The 18,204-nt window shown below is 38.6% G+C and overlaps 1 protein-coding gene across 3 annotated transcripts in view; it reads left to right on the forward strand.

The window, feature by feature from the left end:
• The window catches only part of PRKN (parkin RBR E3 ubiquitin protein ligase), a 1,407,348-nt gene that overhangs the window by 954,688 nt on the left and 434,456 nt on the right, over positions 1-18,204 (forward strand). For all 3 annotated transcript variants that reach the window (XM_032253244.1, XM_032253242.1, XM_032253243.1), the window contains exon 7: positions 10,220-10,356. In XM_032253244.1, coding sequence (XP_032109135.1) covers positions 10,220-10,356 — 137 coding nt within the window. The remainder of the gene's footprint in view (positions 1-10,219; positions 10,357-18,204) is intronic.

Consider the following 18,204-nt stretch of genomic DNA (forward strand, 5'->3'; position numbering starts at 1 on the left):
AGTATGAAAAAAATATTGTGTACAGCATGGTTCCCTAACCTCACCTAATTTTACTCCATCTGAAGTGTTTTCACATATTTTTCCCACTTACCTACTATTTCTTGGTCAGGCTAACTCATTTTTGCTTTTTCAGCCTTAGTTTATATTTTCCTTCTTTCAGCAAATATCCTCTGCCTGACCAACATTGGCCTGAGCTGCCTCTCATTGGTTCTCCCAAAGTGTCCCTGACTTCGTTTTCTCACCTCAGACAGACGCCCTGAAAGCAACCACAGTATCCCCCGCTCAGGTCTAGCACAGGGACCAGTGCCTAGTAGCCTCCCAATTAGTATGTGTTGAATTTGAGCTGAAGCGGCCCGATGTAGGTTCGTAAAACAGGTAGAAAACAATACACATGAGGCTGGGCTCGGTGGCTCACACCTGTAATCCCAGCACTTTGGGAGGCTGAGGCGGGCAGATCACTTGAGGTCAGGAGTTCAAGACCAGCCTGACCAACATGGCGAAACCCAGTCTCGACCAAAAATAGAAAGATTAGCTGGGCATGGTGGCACACACCTGTAGTCCCAGCTGCTTGGGAGGTTGAGGCATGAGAATCGCTTGAACCAGTGAGGTGGAGGCTGCAGTGAGCCAGGATCATGCCACTGCACTCCAGCGTGAGAGACAGAGTGAGACCCTGTCTTTAAAAAAAAAGGAAAGGAAAAGAAAACAATACAATGGCATGTAATAAGCTACTAAGTTGAATATAAAAGCAATACTTTCTAAATATAAACATTGCAAGAAATTAGACAGCAAATGGCGCATCAATGTTAGCTGGAGTTTTATTGAAAACTTCTTGGGAGAGGTTGCGCTTCAGCTGAACCTTGATGTTTTGGGGGAAATAAGGACTAGTAGGAGGAGTCTTGCACGTAAGGATAGGAGCATAAGGAAAAAGGCAGCAAAGAGACGACTTGAGAGAAACAGAGGGATTTGTGAATGGGAAAGAGGGAAAGACATTTCACAGGGCGAATCCGCTTATGGAGGCTCTGAAAGACAGAAGAAACACCTGAGGCCTTAAAACATAAGCACTGGAAAACTAGTTCTTATTTGGGGACCAACAACTGTCAGGGCGGAAACCTCTTTAGAACAGTGTTGCTGGGGTGGGCTACTGGGATCAGGCAGGGGTTCAAGGGAGGGAAGAGGGGATGGAGACAGCCTGGGTGCTGATGTAAATCTCAGCCAGAAAGACACTCGTGAGAATTCAGATTCTGCGAATACTCATAAGGCCTAGTCCGTTGCTCCAGGGGACACTGCTCTGTGGCCACTTCTAAATCTTTACTGAATTATTTTTTAGCGCCTGTGTTGCAGGCTCTCAACCTCAGCAGGTATATATTGAAGAGAATGTCTGAAACAGAAAAAGTAGCTGTTACTTGAAACTTTTGTATGTCCTTTCATGATAGCATGATAGCCAATAAGATAAATTAACCTATCAATGGGAATATCGTTAACTTGATAGGGAATTTTTTTTTTTTTGAGACGAAGTCTCATGCTGTTGCCCAGGCTGGAGTGCAGTGGCATGATCTCGGTTCTCCACAACCTCCGCCTCCCAGGTTCAAGCAATTCTTCTGTCTTGGCCTCCCGAGTAACTGGGAGTACAGGTGCATGCCACCGTGCCTGGCTAATTTTTGTATTTTCAGCAGAGATGGAGTTTCACTATGTTGGCCAGGCTGGTCTCAAACTCCTGATGTTGTGATCCACCTGCCTCGGTCTCCCAAAGTCCTGGGACTACATGCATGAGCACCATGCCCAGCCTAATAGGGAACTTTTAAATAAAAAAGTTCCAGGTAGCCACAAGCAAATACTACAAGACTCACAAAGTCAAGTAGTTGCCCAGGAGTGAAAGGGAATGCTCCTGACGAGAGGGTCCGCAGAGTGCTGAGGGCAGATAGCAGCAGGGTCAAATGGGACACCAACACCAACGTTAGAAAGTCTCTTGAATTTCACAACATTTAACACCCCAGATGGGATGTCAATTTACTGGATGAGGATTTAAGAGGAAAAGGGAACTCTTTTAGGAAAGGAGACAGAGAATTTATATTTTCTTAATTTTTTTATGTAGTATTTTATGAAAAACCTTTATAAACAAGAAAAGCCATTTGGTTTGTTCAGCCTCTCTCTCTATATAGACTGAATGCACTGAGCCATGAGCAACCTCGGGAGCCCTTCCTCCAACCCCAGAGACAGGCTAGGTGGTCTCTAAATTCATCCTTATAGCAGCACCGACCACACGATGAATAATTAATTGTCTTCAGCTCTATAGACTGTGACCTCCTGAGGAGGTGGCACATTCTTGTTCACTTTTATAGGATGTGGCATGACAGTGGCTGGCATCTAGTGGCTGGTCCACCGTGTTGGCAGAATGAGTGAATAAAGGTGATTCAAAAATGTAGACATAAATGAATTTTACCTTGCCTACATTGTATATGCGGAAATACTGGGACTTCTGCAAACAACAAGCTCAAAGAACCAAAGTAAACCCTCTTCTATACAGCGGGTGGATTGGATGAAACAGGAAGAACATGAGCAGAGGAGGCAAGAAAAACCAGAGGGATAGTTGGTGAGCTCATTCAGGATCTGCCAGTGTCTTAACAGGACTCCGATTCCAAGCAGGCCAGTGGACAAATGAACTGATTTCAGGATTTTAGACTTGGCTGCTGGAAGGAATTTTGAAGGTCATTCAACTGTTGAAGCTTATTTTAATTTCTAAAAGTCAAGTCTATCAATTAGCATCTTGGAGCAGGCGCCTTTCCAGTGAGGGGGTTGCTCACTTGGCTAACTCAAATAATGAACTCCTAGGACCCACGTGGGCCGAAATGCTCTCTCTGGAATTGCTATGGGCAGGCGCACTGCTGGATTCTTCTTTGTCACTAGTGCACTTTGGCAATTAGTATGTAACTTTGCTAAATATAGATCAAATTAAAATGCATTTGGACTCTGAGATTTCAGTCATTTATGTCTTTATTGTTTCTAAGCCATCTCTAACTAAAAGGGGCTTAAAGTGACAGTCGTTAAAAAGATAAATTCATGTTTTTTAATGGTGTAGCTTTCCTCTTTTAATTACTTTTATCTAATCAAATACTTTGTTAAATGCCCAGGAGTCATAGCTCTCCATGTTCAGAGTCTGCAGAGAGCTTTGAAAGATTACTAACTGGGGCATAACTTCTACGTTACTGTTGCACAAACTAAGAACAGTGGAAACAACCTGTGAATTTTCAAGGGCCACGTGTTAGCCAAATTGCAGGACTCTTTCCCGCAAGTGAGAAAATTTTGTTTTTATTTCCTCAAGGATTTTGCATGTAATATTTTAACTTGTGCTGCTTTTCATTGCATTTCAGATGCTGCTGCTATTCATACATATACATACGTATGTAATAACTTTGCTTTCCACTGGGGAGAATGAAGAAACCAGCCACTCTAGATAACTCAGCGTTCTCTTTCCCTGCTCTGTGCTTTCACAATTCCAGTCTTTTCTCTTGACCTCAGGTGTTTTCTGCATCTGTATGCACTGGAATCCTGACCCTTTTTCATATGCCACTACATTCATGAATTCTTTTCTGGTCTGCAATCTATATATGACCTCTTCTTCCTCTGAACCTGTATGAGTTAGATATTGCTGAATAACAAAGTACCCCAAAACTTAGTGGCTAAATAAAATAATAAACATTGCCTCTCACAGTTTCAGCAGGTCAGGAATTTGGGATCAGATCGGCTGGATAATTCTTGCTCAGGGTATCTCAATGCAGTTATAGTCAAAATGTCAGCCTGAGCTTCAGTCATCCTAGGGCTTGCCAGCTGGCTGCTGAGTAGATGCCAGCTGTTGTTAGGAGGTCCCAGTTTCTTGCTACATGGACTTTGCCAAAGTACTGCTTGAGTGTTCTCCCAAGATGGCTGCTCACTTTCCTCAGAGCAAGTGATCTGTAAGAGCAGACAGAGGCTGCCGTGTCTTTTCTGACCTCCTCTCTGAAGTCACACATTGCCATTTCTGCACTTTACCTGTTGCACGTGGGTCAATCCATTCAATGTGGAGAGGGACTACAGAGGAGGTAGAGCTCATTGGAGAACACCTTTGAAGGCTGCTTACCCCAGAGGCTGGCAGTCTATCCAACATCTCTAACATAACTTAAACTATTCTGCCCTGTATTACAATAATTTCTTTCCCTCTCCTGCCCACTCTACTGGATTTATATGTCCTTGAGAGCTTAGACTTGCTTTCTCATCTTTACATAGCTTGAAATATCTGGCACACTGCTGTCAATATATGTCACATTGCATCTACAGCCTCTCTCCTAATGAGTGTAAATGAAGAGATACACATGGGAAAGAATCAGGCAAATGCAGAGAAAGCAAAACAGATTTCGCTAGTCAGTGTGCGAAGGAGGGCAAATGAGAGAGAGAGAGCAAGGTAGACAGCAGAGTAAGTAAATTGCACATTTTACTAGATAAACATAAAAACTTGCATGCTATTTTTGTATATGCTAGAGTATTAACTTTATAAGCATTTAAATATTTGGAACACCATATAAGCATATTCTACTTTTTTAATGTGTATAAATGACCTGCCACATTTTTTGTAGCTAAAGCTCCTTCAATTATACTTAAATATTCTGCAAACAAAGGGTCACTTTTTATCAAAACAGAGAAGTCGTTGGTCACAAATAATTCTTTGGCAATGTCAAGGAAAGCATTTATAAGACTTTTTACATATGATTGAGAACTTTACTTAACCTTTAATTTACTGCCCTTTAATCTGGCCCATTGGGGTAAAATCATCTCCAGATCGACCAATTAACATTTATATGTAGATAACCAGAGCAAAGGGCATGCAGGAATGTCAGGAGGAACAAAGGACCCATGAGAGGATAACTCCTGGCGGGTCCTGCTCTGAAATGTCAGCCATTCGTCTTCTCATTCCCGCTCCCAGAGCCACTCATACAGCATAGTCCCGTTCTGAGTAACTCACGTCTAAACTACCAAAATGACCTCACGGAGTTCTCACTACTTCTAGCTTCTTTCCCTCCATACTTCTGTCAGAGTTGAACTTACTAAAACATCGTACCCTTCCCATGTTTAAAAACTCTCTTAGTCCATTCTGGCTGCTATAACAAAGTGCCAGAAACTGGTGGCTTATAAACAACAGGAATTTACTTCTCACCGTTCTGGAGGCTGGGAAGTCCAAGATCAAGGCAGTGGCAGACCCAGTGTCTGGTGAGAGCCCCACTTCCTGGCTCATGGACGGTGCCTTCTCACTCTGTCCTCACATGGCAGACGTGTGTGGGAGCTTTCTGGGGTCTCTTTAAAAGGGCACTAATGCCATTCATGAGGGCCCTTCTCTCATACCATTCACTTCCTAAAGGCCCCCTGTTCTAATGCCATCACTTTGGAGATAAGGTTTGTAACATAGGAATTTTGAGGGGACACAAACATTCAGACCATAGCAGAAACCTTCAGTGAATCCCACAGTCTGGAGGCCTTATGCCAGATGCATCTCCTAGAGTCAACCCTGATCCCTGGCCAGAATCTGCTGTCTGTCCTCAACCCCTTTCATCTTGTCCCCCACCCTTTTCCTGATACATCTTTTCCATCAGCCCACCTGGTTGCTCTTCTGCTGCAAGCATACTTCTGCATGTCTGTGATTCCTTCCTGCTTAGAAACAATGTTTTGTTTTGTTTTTTTTTCCAGTGACCTCCCATTCCTTTAAATTCAGTTCATGTTCCCTAATGGATCCATCCTGACTCAATAACTCTCTTTTCCCAACTTCCGAGCTCCCAGAATTTGGGGACTACAGATACTTCCTGTAATACTTGTTCCATGGGAATCTTCTGTCTTTCAACTACACCCTGTGATTGTATAAACCAAGTATAACTATAAAGTATTTATCCATTCACTGGATGCTGTAGTCCACATGTATTTACTAAGTGCCTACTTTAGCCAAAGTAGATGCCCAATAAAAAATTTAGTGAACAATGTGAGAATGAGAGCAGAGAAATTTTAAGTGTGAAAAGCTACAAAAATAGTGACCCATTCATCTATCCACTAGAATAATCAATAACTTGATTACAAAACTATCATGTGCTCAACACTGTATTTGTTGAGGCATGGGTCATGAAAGGGTTAAGCAAGTAGAGTCTCTACCATTTCATGACTTTTCATTTAATGTTGATAACCAAGGTGGGAGTATATGAAACACTTTAAACAAAAGTCAGGCCAGTATTGAAGTATGTTAAGGATGAACTCTTTGAATAAGTACTGAAGAAAGATAAAAAGAGAAAAAGCAGTGAAGTGTTAGGCTCCAGAGCAAGTTCCTTGGAGATCGTTAGTCTTGAACTGGATCTAGAAATTTGGGATTTGGATTTGAATCTGTAGGTGAGTATTAATTACCATGGGAACAGATGGCAAAGAGCACGCACCTGGGTGCACAGGAACTAGCAGAATCCTAGGCTACGCAAGGACCTTCCCGGCTGGAGGGGACGGAGGTGCAGAGAGAACAGGGTGGACGAACAGGAAGGGCAGTTTACTTTAGGAGGATAAGTGAAAGAAAGTCTGTGAGGTTCCTAGCAAGCCACCTAACCCAAAGTAGGTGCCCATAAGCACTAGCTTTCCCCGCATCGTTGATTGAGCACTTACGAAGTTAATGATGTAGGCCTTCTAGCCATGAAATGATTTTTTACTCCTTTTCTCAGGTGATTAATAACCTCTATATTGGTGTCATGTTTACTCCTCTCCTAGCTTCCCAAAACTACAAGGAATATCTTAATAAGAGATGAACAATCTTAGCTCATAACTGTATCAAAAATTCCAGCTGACTGATAATTCTATGTGAAATGCACATATATACTACCTTTATGACATTATCTGTGTGTGTATGTGTGTGTGTGTGTGTATAAAATAGCATATATGTCTATATCTTCATCTGTATATCTCAGCACATACGTTCATCCGTTGATGTATGTATCTACCATTTATTTATATCTGTATGCAGGTATATATCCAAGTTGACTGTGTGTAGATAGTAATAGACAATAAGAATTCCTGGTTGGGCGCGGTGGCTCACGCCTGTAATGTCAGCACTTTGGGAGGCCGAGGCAGGGTGGATCATGAGGCCAGGAGTTCAAGACCAGCCTGGCCAAGATGGTGAAACCCATGTCTACTAAAAATACAGAAAATCAGTTGGGCATCATGGCAGGTGCCTGTAATCCCAGCTACCTGGGAAGCTGAGGCAGAGAATCTCTTGAACCTAGGAGGCAGAGGTTGCAGTGAGCCAAGATCGTACCATTGCACTCCAGCCTGGGCAACAGAGTGAGACTCCATCTCAGAAAAAAAAAAAAAAAAAAAAAAAAAAAGAATTCCTGAATGACTCATCTATCATTTTTGACTCCCTGTAACTTGTAAATGTCTTTCTTTTCTGAAGAGGACATGCAAAAACACACATGACATTCCCACTTCCCAGGTTGCATTCCACACCTGTGTCTGGGCAGTGTTTCTTCAAGGGAATCTCATGACTCTCTGTCTTCACTTCCAATGTCAACCATGCCGTAGACATTCTTAGTTCAAGGAGATTGAGGTGGCCTGTTACAGCTGTAGCTTAGTTTTCAGTAGGACTCCTCTTGTGTCCCTAGGAAGGTGCACTTCACTCTGTGAGAACTAGAGCTCTGGACCCACTGCGTCTGCAGTTCTCTGTGCTTCATTCCCAGTTGTATGATGGGTAAGATGGACTATTTATTTTGGAAGGTGGACACGTTTCGGAAGGTATCCAAGTCTAAGCCCCAAGGCTTGGGCCTCTAAACTTTCCCGAATGTAATGGCTCCTGTAGCTACACAGGGTTGCTTTCACGCCATGGCCACCAATGTAGTACTTGTTTTTTGTTAATCTTTTCCAAATAGCAGGATGTCATTAATAGAGTAGGACATTTGATGTTCCATGTGTGGTCTAAATCATGCTGGATTATAGTAAAGTGGAAGGGAAAACCATAGAAATATGCTTTTGTCCACCCATGTGAGAGGGAACTCTTTCTAGCAAGAATGGCAAAGAATGCAGAAGCTACACCGATGCCCGTATCCTGTGTACCCCATGACTTTGTGGGCCACTGTGGCAGGAGTTCGTAGGCTGACCATTTAGGCTCTATAAGTTTTCTTTATATCTCCTCTACAGGATCATTTCTAAGCTTTCTTTTTAACTCTGTTATATACAGGCACATTTTCATAAATGTCCTAATATTTTCTCTCTGCATTAGTAGCAGATTGGGAGGTCTGTAAAGGTTTTAGTCTACCATGTTGCTGAAAGCAAGATGGAGAATATTTTTCCCGTAATAGCTGTGAGAGAAAAAGGTAAAATACAGCAACTTTATAGGGTCACAAAGCGAAAAAAGTATGTGTGTACTTGAGCATGTGTGTGTGAATGACTCTTTGGAAAGAAATAGGAAAGCATTATGTTTTATTATCTTTAAGGGCAACTTTGTTAGAAAGGGAAAAGTTGCAAGTTCCAAGGACAGATAGTGCCTACTTAACTAAGATTCAGGAAATAGGAATGAAGACCCGGGAAGGACTTGAATCGGTCCCGAGAGGGGAAAGGAAAAGGCATACCTAATCACATTCAGGTGCACTCTTGCTCAGATTAAGCTGACTGATGACTTACAGATCCACGGCATTAAAATACCAAGGAATTTTATTTTCTTTGTTTTATATTACATATTGCTTTGAAATAAGTGGGATAACAGAATTTTGAAAATCTTTCAGGTGTTAAGAAATTATCTTTTATAATACTAATTTTCTGGAAATGGGGCTTTTGAAGAGCTCTTATATCTGTTAAGGACTGGGTATAAAATAAACATGCTTATTTGTATTCTGTTATAATTACATGGGAAATAGGCTTATCTAAATAGACTCCAATAACTTTCTATTAAAATTGCCTTTGGGCCAATTTCAAATTAATATATTCTGCTTGTCTCCTGTTTAACATAAACTTGTGTGGTTCATTTTCCAGTAAAAAGTACATGGTTTTTAAGATTTTTTTTTTACAAAGTATTTTAAGGGAATCAAAAAATTTAGGACTTGTATATATTGATTTATTAGTAATACTGTAATCATAATTTGAGAAACTGAGTATTTGGATGGTTTCAAGATTGCACAATAGACAAAATCTTGCAGCAGAAGAATCCCTGTGGGGTAACCTTTTATTCCTAAATTCTACTTTTATATTTGCCAGTAAAATGTGAGAGAATGTTTAACATTTTTAGTTTGATGCAATAGTAATTTTTCTTTTGATTGTGGGAAAATTCAGATTCCATTATTATACTATAATTATAATTAAATTATCAGGCAACTTTATTTTATTTTGTATTATACATTGCTTTAAAATAAGTGGGATACAGAATTTTGAAAATCTGTTATCCCACTGTTGAATTTTCTCAAATTATGGTTATGAGAGTACTAATAAATCGCTCTATACAAGTCCTAAATTTTGGGATTTCCTCAAAATACCTTGTAGAAAAAAATCTTTAAAAATTTTTAAAGATCTAAGTTTTTAAGACATTCATTTAAAACTTTACAATGCCTAGTACGATGAATACCTAGAACATCAATAGAAACATAGGATCTACTTTCAAGGAGATCACAGTCTATAAGAGAGGAGAAGATATCAATACTATGATGTAATCACAGATCAATAGAAATCTATATGCCGGGCGCTGTGGCTCACGCCTGTAATCCCAGCTCTTAGGGAGGCAGAGGCGGGAGGATAGCTTGAGCCCAGGAGTTTGAGACCTGCCTGGGCAATATAGTGAGACCCTGTTCTCCACAAAAAGAAAAAAAACAAAAAGACAAAACAAAAAAAAAAAAAAAAAAGAAAGAAATCTATACAGGTGGATTTGATAGGTTATTTGGAAATTCTGAGTCAGGGAAGACTTCCAGAAAGAGATTATGTTTTAGCTCAGGTTTAATAAAAACGTTGAAAAATGTGTTAACATAAAAATATATAAAATTAGGAGAATCAGTGTTCTAAGTAGTTCATTGAGCGCTTCCAATTTTTAAAATATAGTGCCGGTATATATGAGCTCAGTGCTTAGCAGCTCCAGTCTTTGCACAGAGCGCACTCTACGCAACCCTATAGGATTACAGAAATTGTTCTAAAGCACGTGCCGCCTTTCCACACTGGCAGGTACTAGAGGAAACATCTTCCTTTCTCTCTGCAGGAGCCCCGTCCTGGTTTTCCAGTGCAACTCCCGCCACGTGATTTGCTTAGACTGTTTCCACTTATACTGTGTGACAAGACTCAACGATCGGCAGTTTGTTCACGACCCTCAACTGGGCTACTCCCTGCCTTGTGTGGGTAAGTCTAGCATGTTTTCTCTTCATCTCTAATGCTAATGAACAGAAGAAGGGCTGTTGTAAAACGGTCTTAGATACATGTAAACCCTAGCAGAGGAGTTGAAAATTTAAATTTGATCATTGCTGGGTATGAAACAGTAATGTTTGGATCACAAAAGATATAAAATTCTGGGGAATGAAGGAATTACGTTGAACTGGAAAATGCGTACCTTGCATAAAGGCATTGAAAATAAGTTTGAAAATATTATTCAGCCAAGGTATACTAAGTTTTTCTGTGGGTCAGAGTCATGCTCCATGTTCTAGATTTTTACCCTGGAACTAAACCAGTATAACCTAATTTTTAAATTATATTTCTCTATCGCCCAAAATGTTGAACACATACCCAATATACATAAAATAGCATATATGAAAAACAAAGAAGAATGAGATAAACCTGAACTATTTAATATTTTATCTTTTAACATGAAAAAGCACCCTTTACTTGTACTATACTTTTATTATATATATACATTTTTATCGAAGTGAAATTCATGTGACAACCAATTAACCATTTTAAAGTGTACAACTCAGTGGCATTTAGGGCATTTGCAAGGCTGCACAAGCACTACCTCTGTCTGGCTTCAGAACTGTTTTTAAACACCTCTACCCAAGTAATCACTGCCCTTGACCCCCGTCCCAGCCCGGCCACCACCAATCACTTTCTTCTCTATGAATTTGCCTATTCTAGATATTTCCCATAAAAGAAATCATACAATAGATGACCTTTCATGTCTGCCTTATTTCACTGAGCATAATGTACTTGAGGTTTATTCAAGGTGTAGCACGTATCAATATTTCTTTCCTCTTTATGGCTGAATAATATTCCATTGTGTGGATACCCCACAATTTGTGTATCCGTTCACTTGCTGATGGGCATTTGTGTTGTCTCCATCTTTTTGGTTATTATGAATAATGCCGCTATAAACATTCATATATAAGTGTCTGTGTGGACATTTGCTTTCATTTATCTTGGATATATACCGAGAAGCAGAATTCTAAGTTTCACCTTTAGGAGAACTTCCCACTGTGTTCGGCAGATGCTGTACCATTTAATATTGTCACCAGCAGTGTAGCAACGTCCAGGCGTTTCTATTTCTCGACCTCCTTGCCATCACTTGTTATTGTTTCTAACTGGTCACCCTAGTAAGTGTGAAGTGGTGTCTTGTTCTGGATTTGATTTTCACTTCTTTAATGGCTGTGATGTTAATTATCTTCTCATATGCTTGTAGTCATGGATCTTCTTTATAGGAATGTCTGTTCCAGTCCTTTCTCTGCTCATTTTTAAATTGAGTTGTTCATGCTTTTGTTGTTGAGTTCTAAGAGTTCTTTATATATTCTGGATACTGGATCCTCATCAGATATATGAAATGCATGTATTTCGCCCACTCTGTAGGTTGTCTCTTTATTTTGTTCATAATGTCCTTTGATGAACAAAAGTTTCTACTTTTGATGAAATCCAATTTATCTGTTTTTGTTGTTGTTGTTGTTGCTAATGCTTTTGGTGTCAAATAAAATGCTCCATTGCCATACCTGAGATCATGACGATTCACTTCGATATTTTCTTCCAATAGCTTACCTCTCATATTTACATTGATCTACTTTGAGGTAATTTATGTACCTGGAATGAAGTAAAGTTACCACCTCTCTCTATATGCAAATGACTGCAATGTGATTAAATACGTTTCATTAATTCTTGAAAACTTAATTTGAAACTATGAGATACCTTGACTCAACGGTGAAGTTTTAAGTTCAGTTTATTTCAAGACTTAGTTTTAATGTCAATCATAGCTAAAAAATATACCTTGAAATGATTTAAAAATCCAAATGGAATAAACTAGTTGCTTTGCTGACTTTGTAAATTATGATTCTCATTTTTAAGCGTATCTACCGATAAAGCAATAATTTTAAAAATTAAGATTCACATAATATATGTTAATGTATTCTAAGGAAAACCTGTTTTTGAAAGTTATTGTGCCTTTATTTTAAACAAAAGCATTCAAAATCCAGCAAAGTGATTATTTACAGATTGGAAAACTGCAGTGCTTTTAATGCAACAATTTTGTTTTGGTAAACCTTCTTCCTTCACGAAGCCACAAACAATGGAAACATTTCTAAACATATATTTTCAAGTCTTTTCTTCATACTCTGTCTTAGTTATCAGTTCATTTTGAACTCATTTTCTTTTAAAGTGTGTCTTTTTATTTTAGACAATTTCAAACACATAAAAGTAAGAAAAAATACTACAGTGAACCTTCCTGCACCCATCAGTCAGGGTTTGTAGTGTTACAAGATGTTCCATACCTTTCTTGTAATTCTTGCCCAACAACCTGTAATCAGCCATTTTTCTCGGGAGCTCTGGCTCCCTTTAGTAGGAAATAGTATTGAGAAGTCTTGGTACTTGGATGCTCATTGTCACTGTATGATTACTGTTTCTAGGCCTAGTTGATCAAGCTAGGAGACATTTTTTTAAGCAAACACTGTAATATTAGTTATACTAACATTTTCAGTTCAAATCCAGTGTTATCAGATTTTCATGGAAAAGTCACCAATGTTACAACTGTTGTTTCTTTCACTTTTAGCAAAATTCTGTTACTGAGTGATACCAGCAAAACTACTCATTTGCCTAACTTTGGAATGCATCCACAATAGTATCAGTATTACAGTATCAACACATCACCCAAGTATGATTACTGAAAACAATGTTAAGATTTTTACAGTTTGTCATTAGGATGTATCCTTATAGGGATATAAAACTCATATAAGTTAATGTATAGTTATGTCATCAATTGAATGCATATTTCTTGTTGCTTTTATTTTTTTAATTTTGTTGTTGAAATAAAGTCTTGCTCTGTCACCCAAGCTGGAGTGCAGTGATACGATCTTAGCTCGCTGCAACCTCATCCTTCTGGGTTCAAGCGACTCTCCTGCTTCTGCCTCCCAAGTAGCTGGGACTACAGGTACATGCCCCCATACCCTGCTAATTTTTGAATTTTTAGTAGAGACAGGATTTCGCCATGTTAGCCAGGCTGGTCTCGAACTCCTGACCTCAGGTGATCCACCCACCTTGGCTTCCCAAAGTGCTGGGATTACAGACATAAGCCACCACGCCTGCCCTTTCATTGCTTTTAAATTTATTTTGCTTTTATAATATGTAAAATATTTCTATTATTCCAAAGTTAAAGCTACAAAACATGCTATATTCAAAGAAGTATATCCTTTATCTGTATTCTCTTCAATATATCTTTTCTCTCCCAAAGGTAAACCTTTATTAAAAACAATCACCTATTTTCAAAATAGGTAAACTATAGATGATATAGATGATGAACTATAATGATATAGATGCGTTACCTTCTTAAGTAAGAAGTAGATTATGCACATTTTTCTTCATCTTGCTTTTTTCACTCTACAGCATATATTTTAAAGATCATTTCCTAGTCTGATCTAGATATTTGCTTCCATTGGAAAATATATAGCATCATTGGATTTCTTTATGTAGGTATACCTTACTTTTTGCTTATTAGTGAACACTAAGTTTTTTATTTTTTATTTTTATTTTATTTTATTTTATTTTATTTTATTTGAGATGGAGTTTCACTGTGTTTCCCAGGCTGTCAGGCAGTGGCACGATCTCAGTTCACTGCAGCCTCCCGTCTCCCAGATTCAAGCCATCCTCCTGCCTTAGCCCCCTATCCTCCCAACCCCAGTAGCTGGAATTACAGGCATGCGCCACTATGCCTGGCTAATTTTCGTATCTTTAGTGAAGACGAGGTTTCACCATGTTGGCCAGGCTGGTCTCGAACTCCTGACCTCAGGTGATCCACCCGCCTCAGCCTCCAAAAGTACTGGGATTACAGGCGTGAGCCACCATGCCCGGCCAGTTTTCATTTTTTACTATTAATATTGCTACAACTAATAGATTTGTGTGCACCCATGTTTTCATATTGTTGTCAGAGTATTACTGAGATCTGCTCGCTAGAAGAGGGGTTACTGCACCAAAGGGAAAATGTTTCTTTTACTGTTTCCAAATTCCCCTCCCAGTAGTGGTGGGCTTTCCATGCCCACCAGCAGTGTCAACTGCGAAGTGCAGAGATCAGCCCTCCACTTCCTCCCCAACAGGGGAGCCGAAAGGCTTTTGCTTTGTTTCTAATCATATATTTGAGAAATGGTATTCTATGTAGTTGGCTGTGTTTTTCTTTTTAATTTTAAACAAAGTTGAGCATCTTTTCAAATGTTTAAGATCCTCTTGCATTTCTTTTTCTCAGTCATGTTGAAAACATCACCTTATCTTTCAGGGACAGGTTAAGTAAATATATTCTGTTCAAAAATATTTTCTACATAGCACACTGTTGACAGCCCCTTATAGCCACAGAAAAAGTTAGCAAAATTGGATCATTTGTATCTTTGGAAAGAATGTGTGTAAATTAACTTCAGTTTTGCTGGTTCTTTGCCATGAGATAACTAACAACCTCCTTGCAAAAAGGCTTTGCATGGTCAAGCTCTATCTTGTTAAAATGCATTATATGAATTCTACTATATATTAATTGTGTTTTAAATACCTTTTAGACTTTTTATTATTAAATTCAATATGCCAGTGCCATCCTCAGAATCTTATGCACTCCTGGGTTCAACTTCTTGGTTTTAATAGGGAGTTAGGCAGAGGATGAATGGGATGGATTATAAGATGTTGTTTTGCAAAGTTTCTTTGGAATCCTTTTACATATTTTTTGTGAATGTGGCCACTTCATCCCTGGTTACCTAAATATAATACTCATAGAAATTTGCTTTTATTTTTTAAAATGCCAGTTCCTATTGAGAGCTTATATTCCCCTCTTTTCTTTAATGTTTAATAACAACAAGTACAAAAAGTTACATATTTGTATGTTTTGCTCTTTAAAATATGAGCAAGTAACCAGACGCTGAGACAAGCTAGAAGCAGCTGTGCTGTGATTCAGCTGTGTAGTAAATCCTCCACAGGTTCAGTTCCGTCCCTATTTCTCCTGTCTTCAACAGTGTTTTAATATGTATCTCCATAAGTACTCACTCATAAGAAAATATGGTTCGGTTTGTCCCAATACTGTTTAGCATGTATTATTTCAACCTTTTTAAAAACTGTATATCCAAATATAATGTTTCCCTACATTATGCAGAAAGAAACGTTCAGTTGTCACAGAGTTTGTCAAGAACAAACTGGATTTTCTTTAATATTCGCTCAATAGAGACACTCATTTTGTTTATTACTTGCTTAGTTTTTCAGTGTCTTGCTCAATGCAGTGGCTCCCGACTCTCGCTGGCTGATATCGCGGAGACTGTTTTATAATCACACTGATGTTCACTTAGGTACTCACATGGTCAGTGCGGCCTTTTTCTCGTTTTCCTCGTGTTTAGATTATTAGTTCTATCTTTAATTAATGGTTTCTTTGAAGGATTATTTTAAGTCACTTATCTGTTTTAATAGAGTTAATTTAATTAAAATGAGATAAGTTATCCATTATTCTTTTAGTCGAGCACAGGTGACCTTCTGCTGAAAGGTAACTGACAAGCCTGGCTGTGGGACTCCCTGTTCCCTTGGGACACCCCTTTGCAATACATGATGTATGATCAGCCAATACATAGGCTAGGTCATGGGATGGTACTCACATCAGTCTGTACATTAAGTCTTAGTGGAGGTCAGTTCTTTTCACATTTACCATAATACCTGTATAAGTCCTAATGTTACCCCCTTAAACCAGTGAACTATTATGCACAAATCCTGGGTAATATACAGCACCTCAGAAAAACCTGGTTCAAATTCTGGCTCTGAATCTTAACCATATATATAATCTAGGCCAAGGTTTCATCTTAGGTAGAACGGGGATAATGCCATAGCATCATTTTATATGGACACATTAAAATAATGCCTTATGAAGTACCTTTTGGGTAAACGCTGAAGGCAGTAAGCACACAATGTCTACTCGCTTTTGTATTTTGGTTGTGATTTAAACATGTACTCCTGTAAACATATTCATTCTGTGTTCATGTATATGTCTGCATCTATGTGTATATTTACAGAGATATATGCATTTGGACTTTCTTTAATTATAGGTTGCTGTTTCCTATAACTCAGTGCATAAATCAACCAATTACTGTTAATAGTCCCAGAAAACTGATCTCAAGGTTTTGAAAAAAAATATATATATATGTATGTATGTATATTTAACATATAAGTTCTTATATATGTGTCTGTATGTGTGTGTGTATGTGTATGTGTGTGAATGAATATATATATATATATATATATACACACATAGTTGGTTTAAATATGAAATAATGTCAGTAAATTAGAAATATAATTTTCTTGACTTTCTTCCTATAGAACTTTAAAAGGTGTCATAGTTTAACTGTTAGGGCAAGCTTATATATTTACACAGTGATTAGGAACACAGGTTATACATACATACATATCTAGTGCCTGTATGTATGTATGTATACACACACACACACACACACACACACACACACACACACACACGTATATGCCTATATATAAAGAGAGAGAGAGAAAGAGAATATGTAGAGCTAGCAAGCTATTTTCCAAATTACACTGGTCTCATCCACCATATATCTTGTTAACAGTATCTGTATATATTCATTTCTAGATAAATATCTAATACCTCTTACTATCAAGATGTACGTAATAAGATGTTCTTTTTTGTTTCCATAATCTAGTTTTTTGTATCTCTTTCAAACAACTTAAGTAAACACCTTCAAAGCTCAGTTTTGGACATACACGTTTTTCAAGGTATGCCTAGTCAACAATGAACCAGTCTTTTTCATTGACAAAATGATGATGATGAGTAATTAAAACTGGCTTAAAATACCTTCCAAGTAGAAACTTTGCTCTCCTAGTGTGAACTCTTTATTTTACCAGAGATTGTGTTATATTTTCTAAGGGTGGGATATGAAATTCTATTTCCCTAAGATTCAAAAATGAGTAATGATTAGTGAGGGCTTGCTATAAATATGGTGTCACTCTTAGTGCTTACACATAAATATCCACTGAATATCCACAAAGCCCTGTTGGGATGGATGTTATTACTATTCTCATTTTTATACATGAAGGAATGGAGCCTCATAGAAGTTCGTTAAATTGCACAATGCTGTTGTACAAAGCCTGAGATTTGTGGCTCTAGAACATGTGTTCCTAATCACGGTGTGAATACACAAGCCTGCATTAGCAGTTGAACTATGATACCTTTAAAAGTCCTATGGGAAGAAGATCAAGAAAAGAACATTTCTAATTTATTGGCACTGTTTCGTATTTGTTCTTATTTGTACAGAGGAAGAAGTAAAGGCTCCATATGATTAAGCAATCAGGATCACAGAGTTAGGACAAGGAAAGCTGAGTGTTCAACCCAGATACAGTTGGCTCCAGAGCTCCGTGTCCCTGCTGCTCTGCACACTGCTAGAGATAAGCAGGGCTTTTCCCTACACCGTGGTCCTCAGCCCCAGATATGCTCTTTAGTCACATAGAAGTTTTTAAAGATCGCAATGCCAAGGCCATGCCTCAGACCAATTAAATGGTAACCTTTTAGGTTAGGCACAAGTGTTTGTTACAGTCCCCAGTTTAAACATTTAAGACCCACTGTAGGAGTGAGCATTCTGTAAGCAACAAGGTATTTTCTGTGGGAGTCTGTAGCATTCGTAAATGCAAAAATACTCCCTCTGCCCATTTGTATTTCATCTGTAGTGATTTGACTTGCTAGCTAGCATGGATTTTTCAATAGATTTTGATGAAGTTGCAAATAAGATTGACAGACGTAGCCAAAACAGC

This window comes from Sapajus apella, unplaced genomic scaffold (assembly GCF_009761245.1).
Source record: "Sapajus apella isolate SASKATOON/1434 unplaced genomic scaffold, GSC_monkey_1.0 scaffold82, whole genome shotgun sequence".
Lineage (NCBI taxonomy): Eukaryota > Metazoa > Chordata > Mammalia > Primates > Cebidae > Sapajus > Sapajus apella.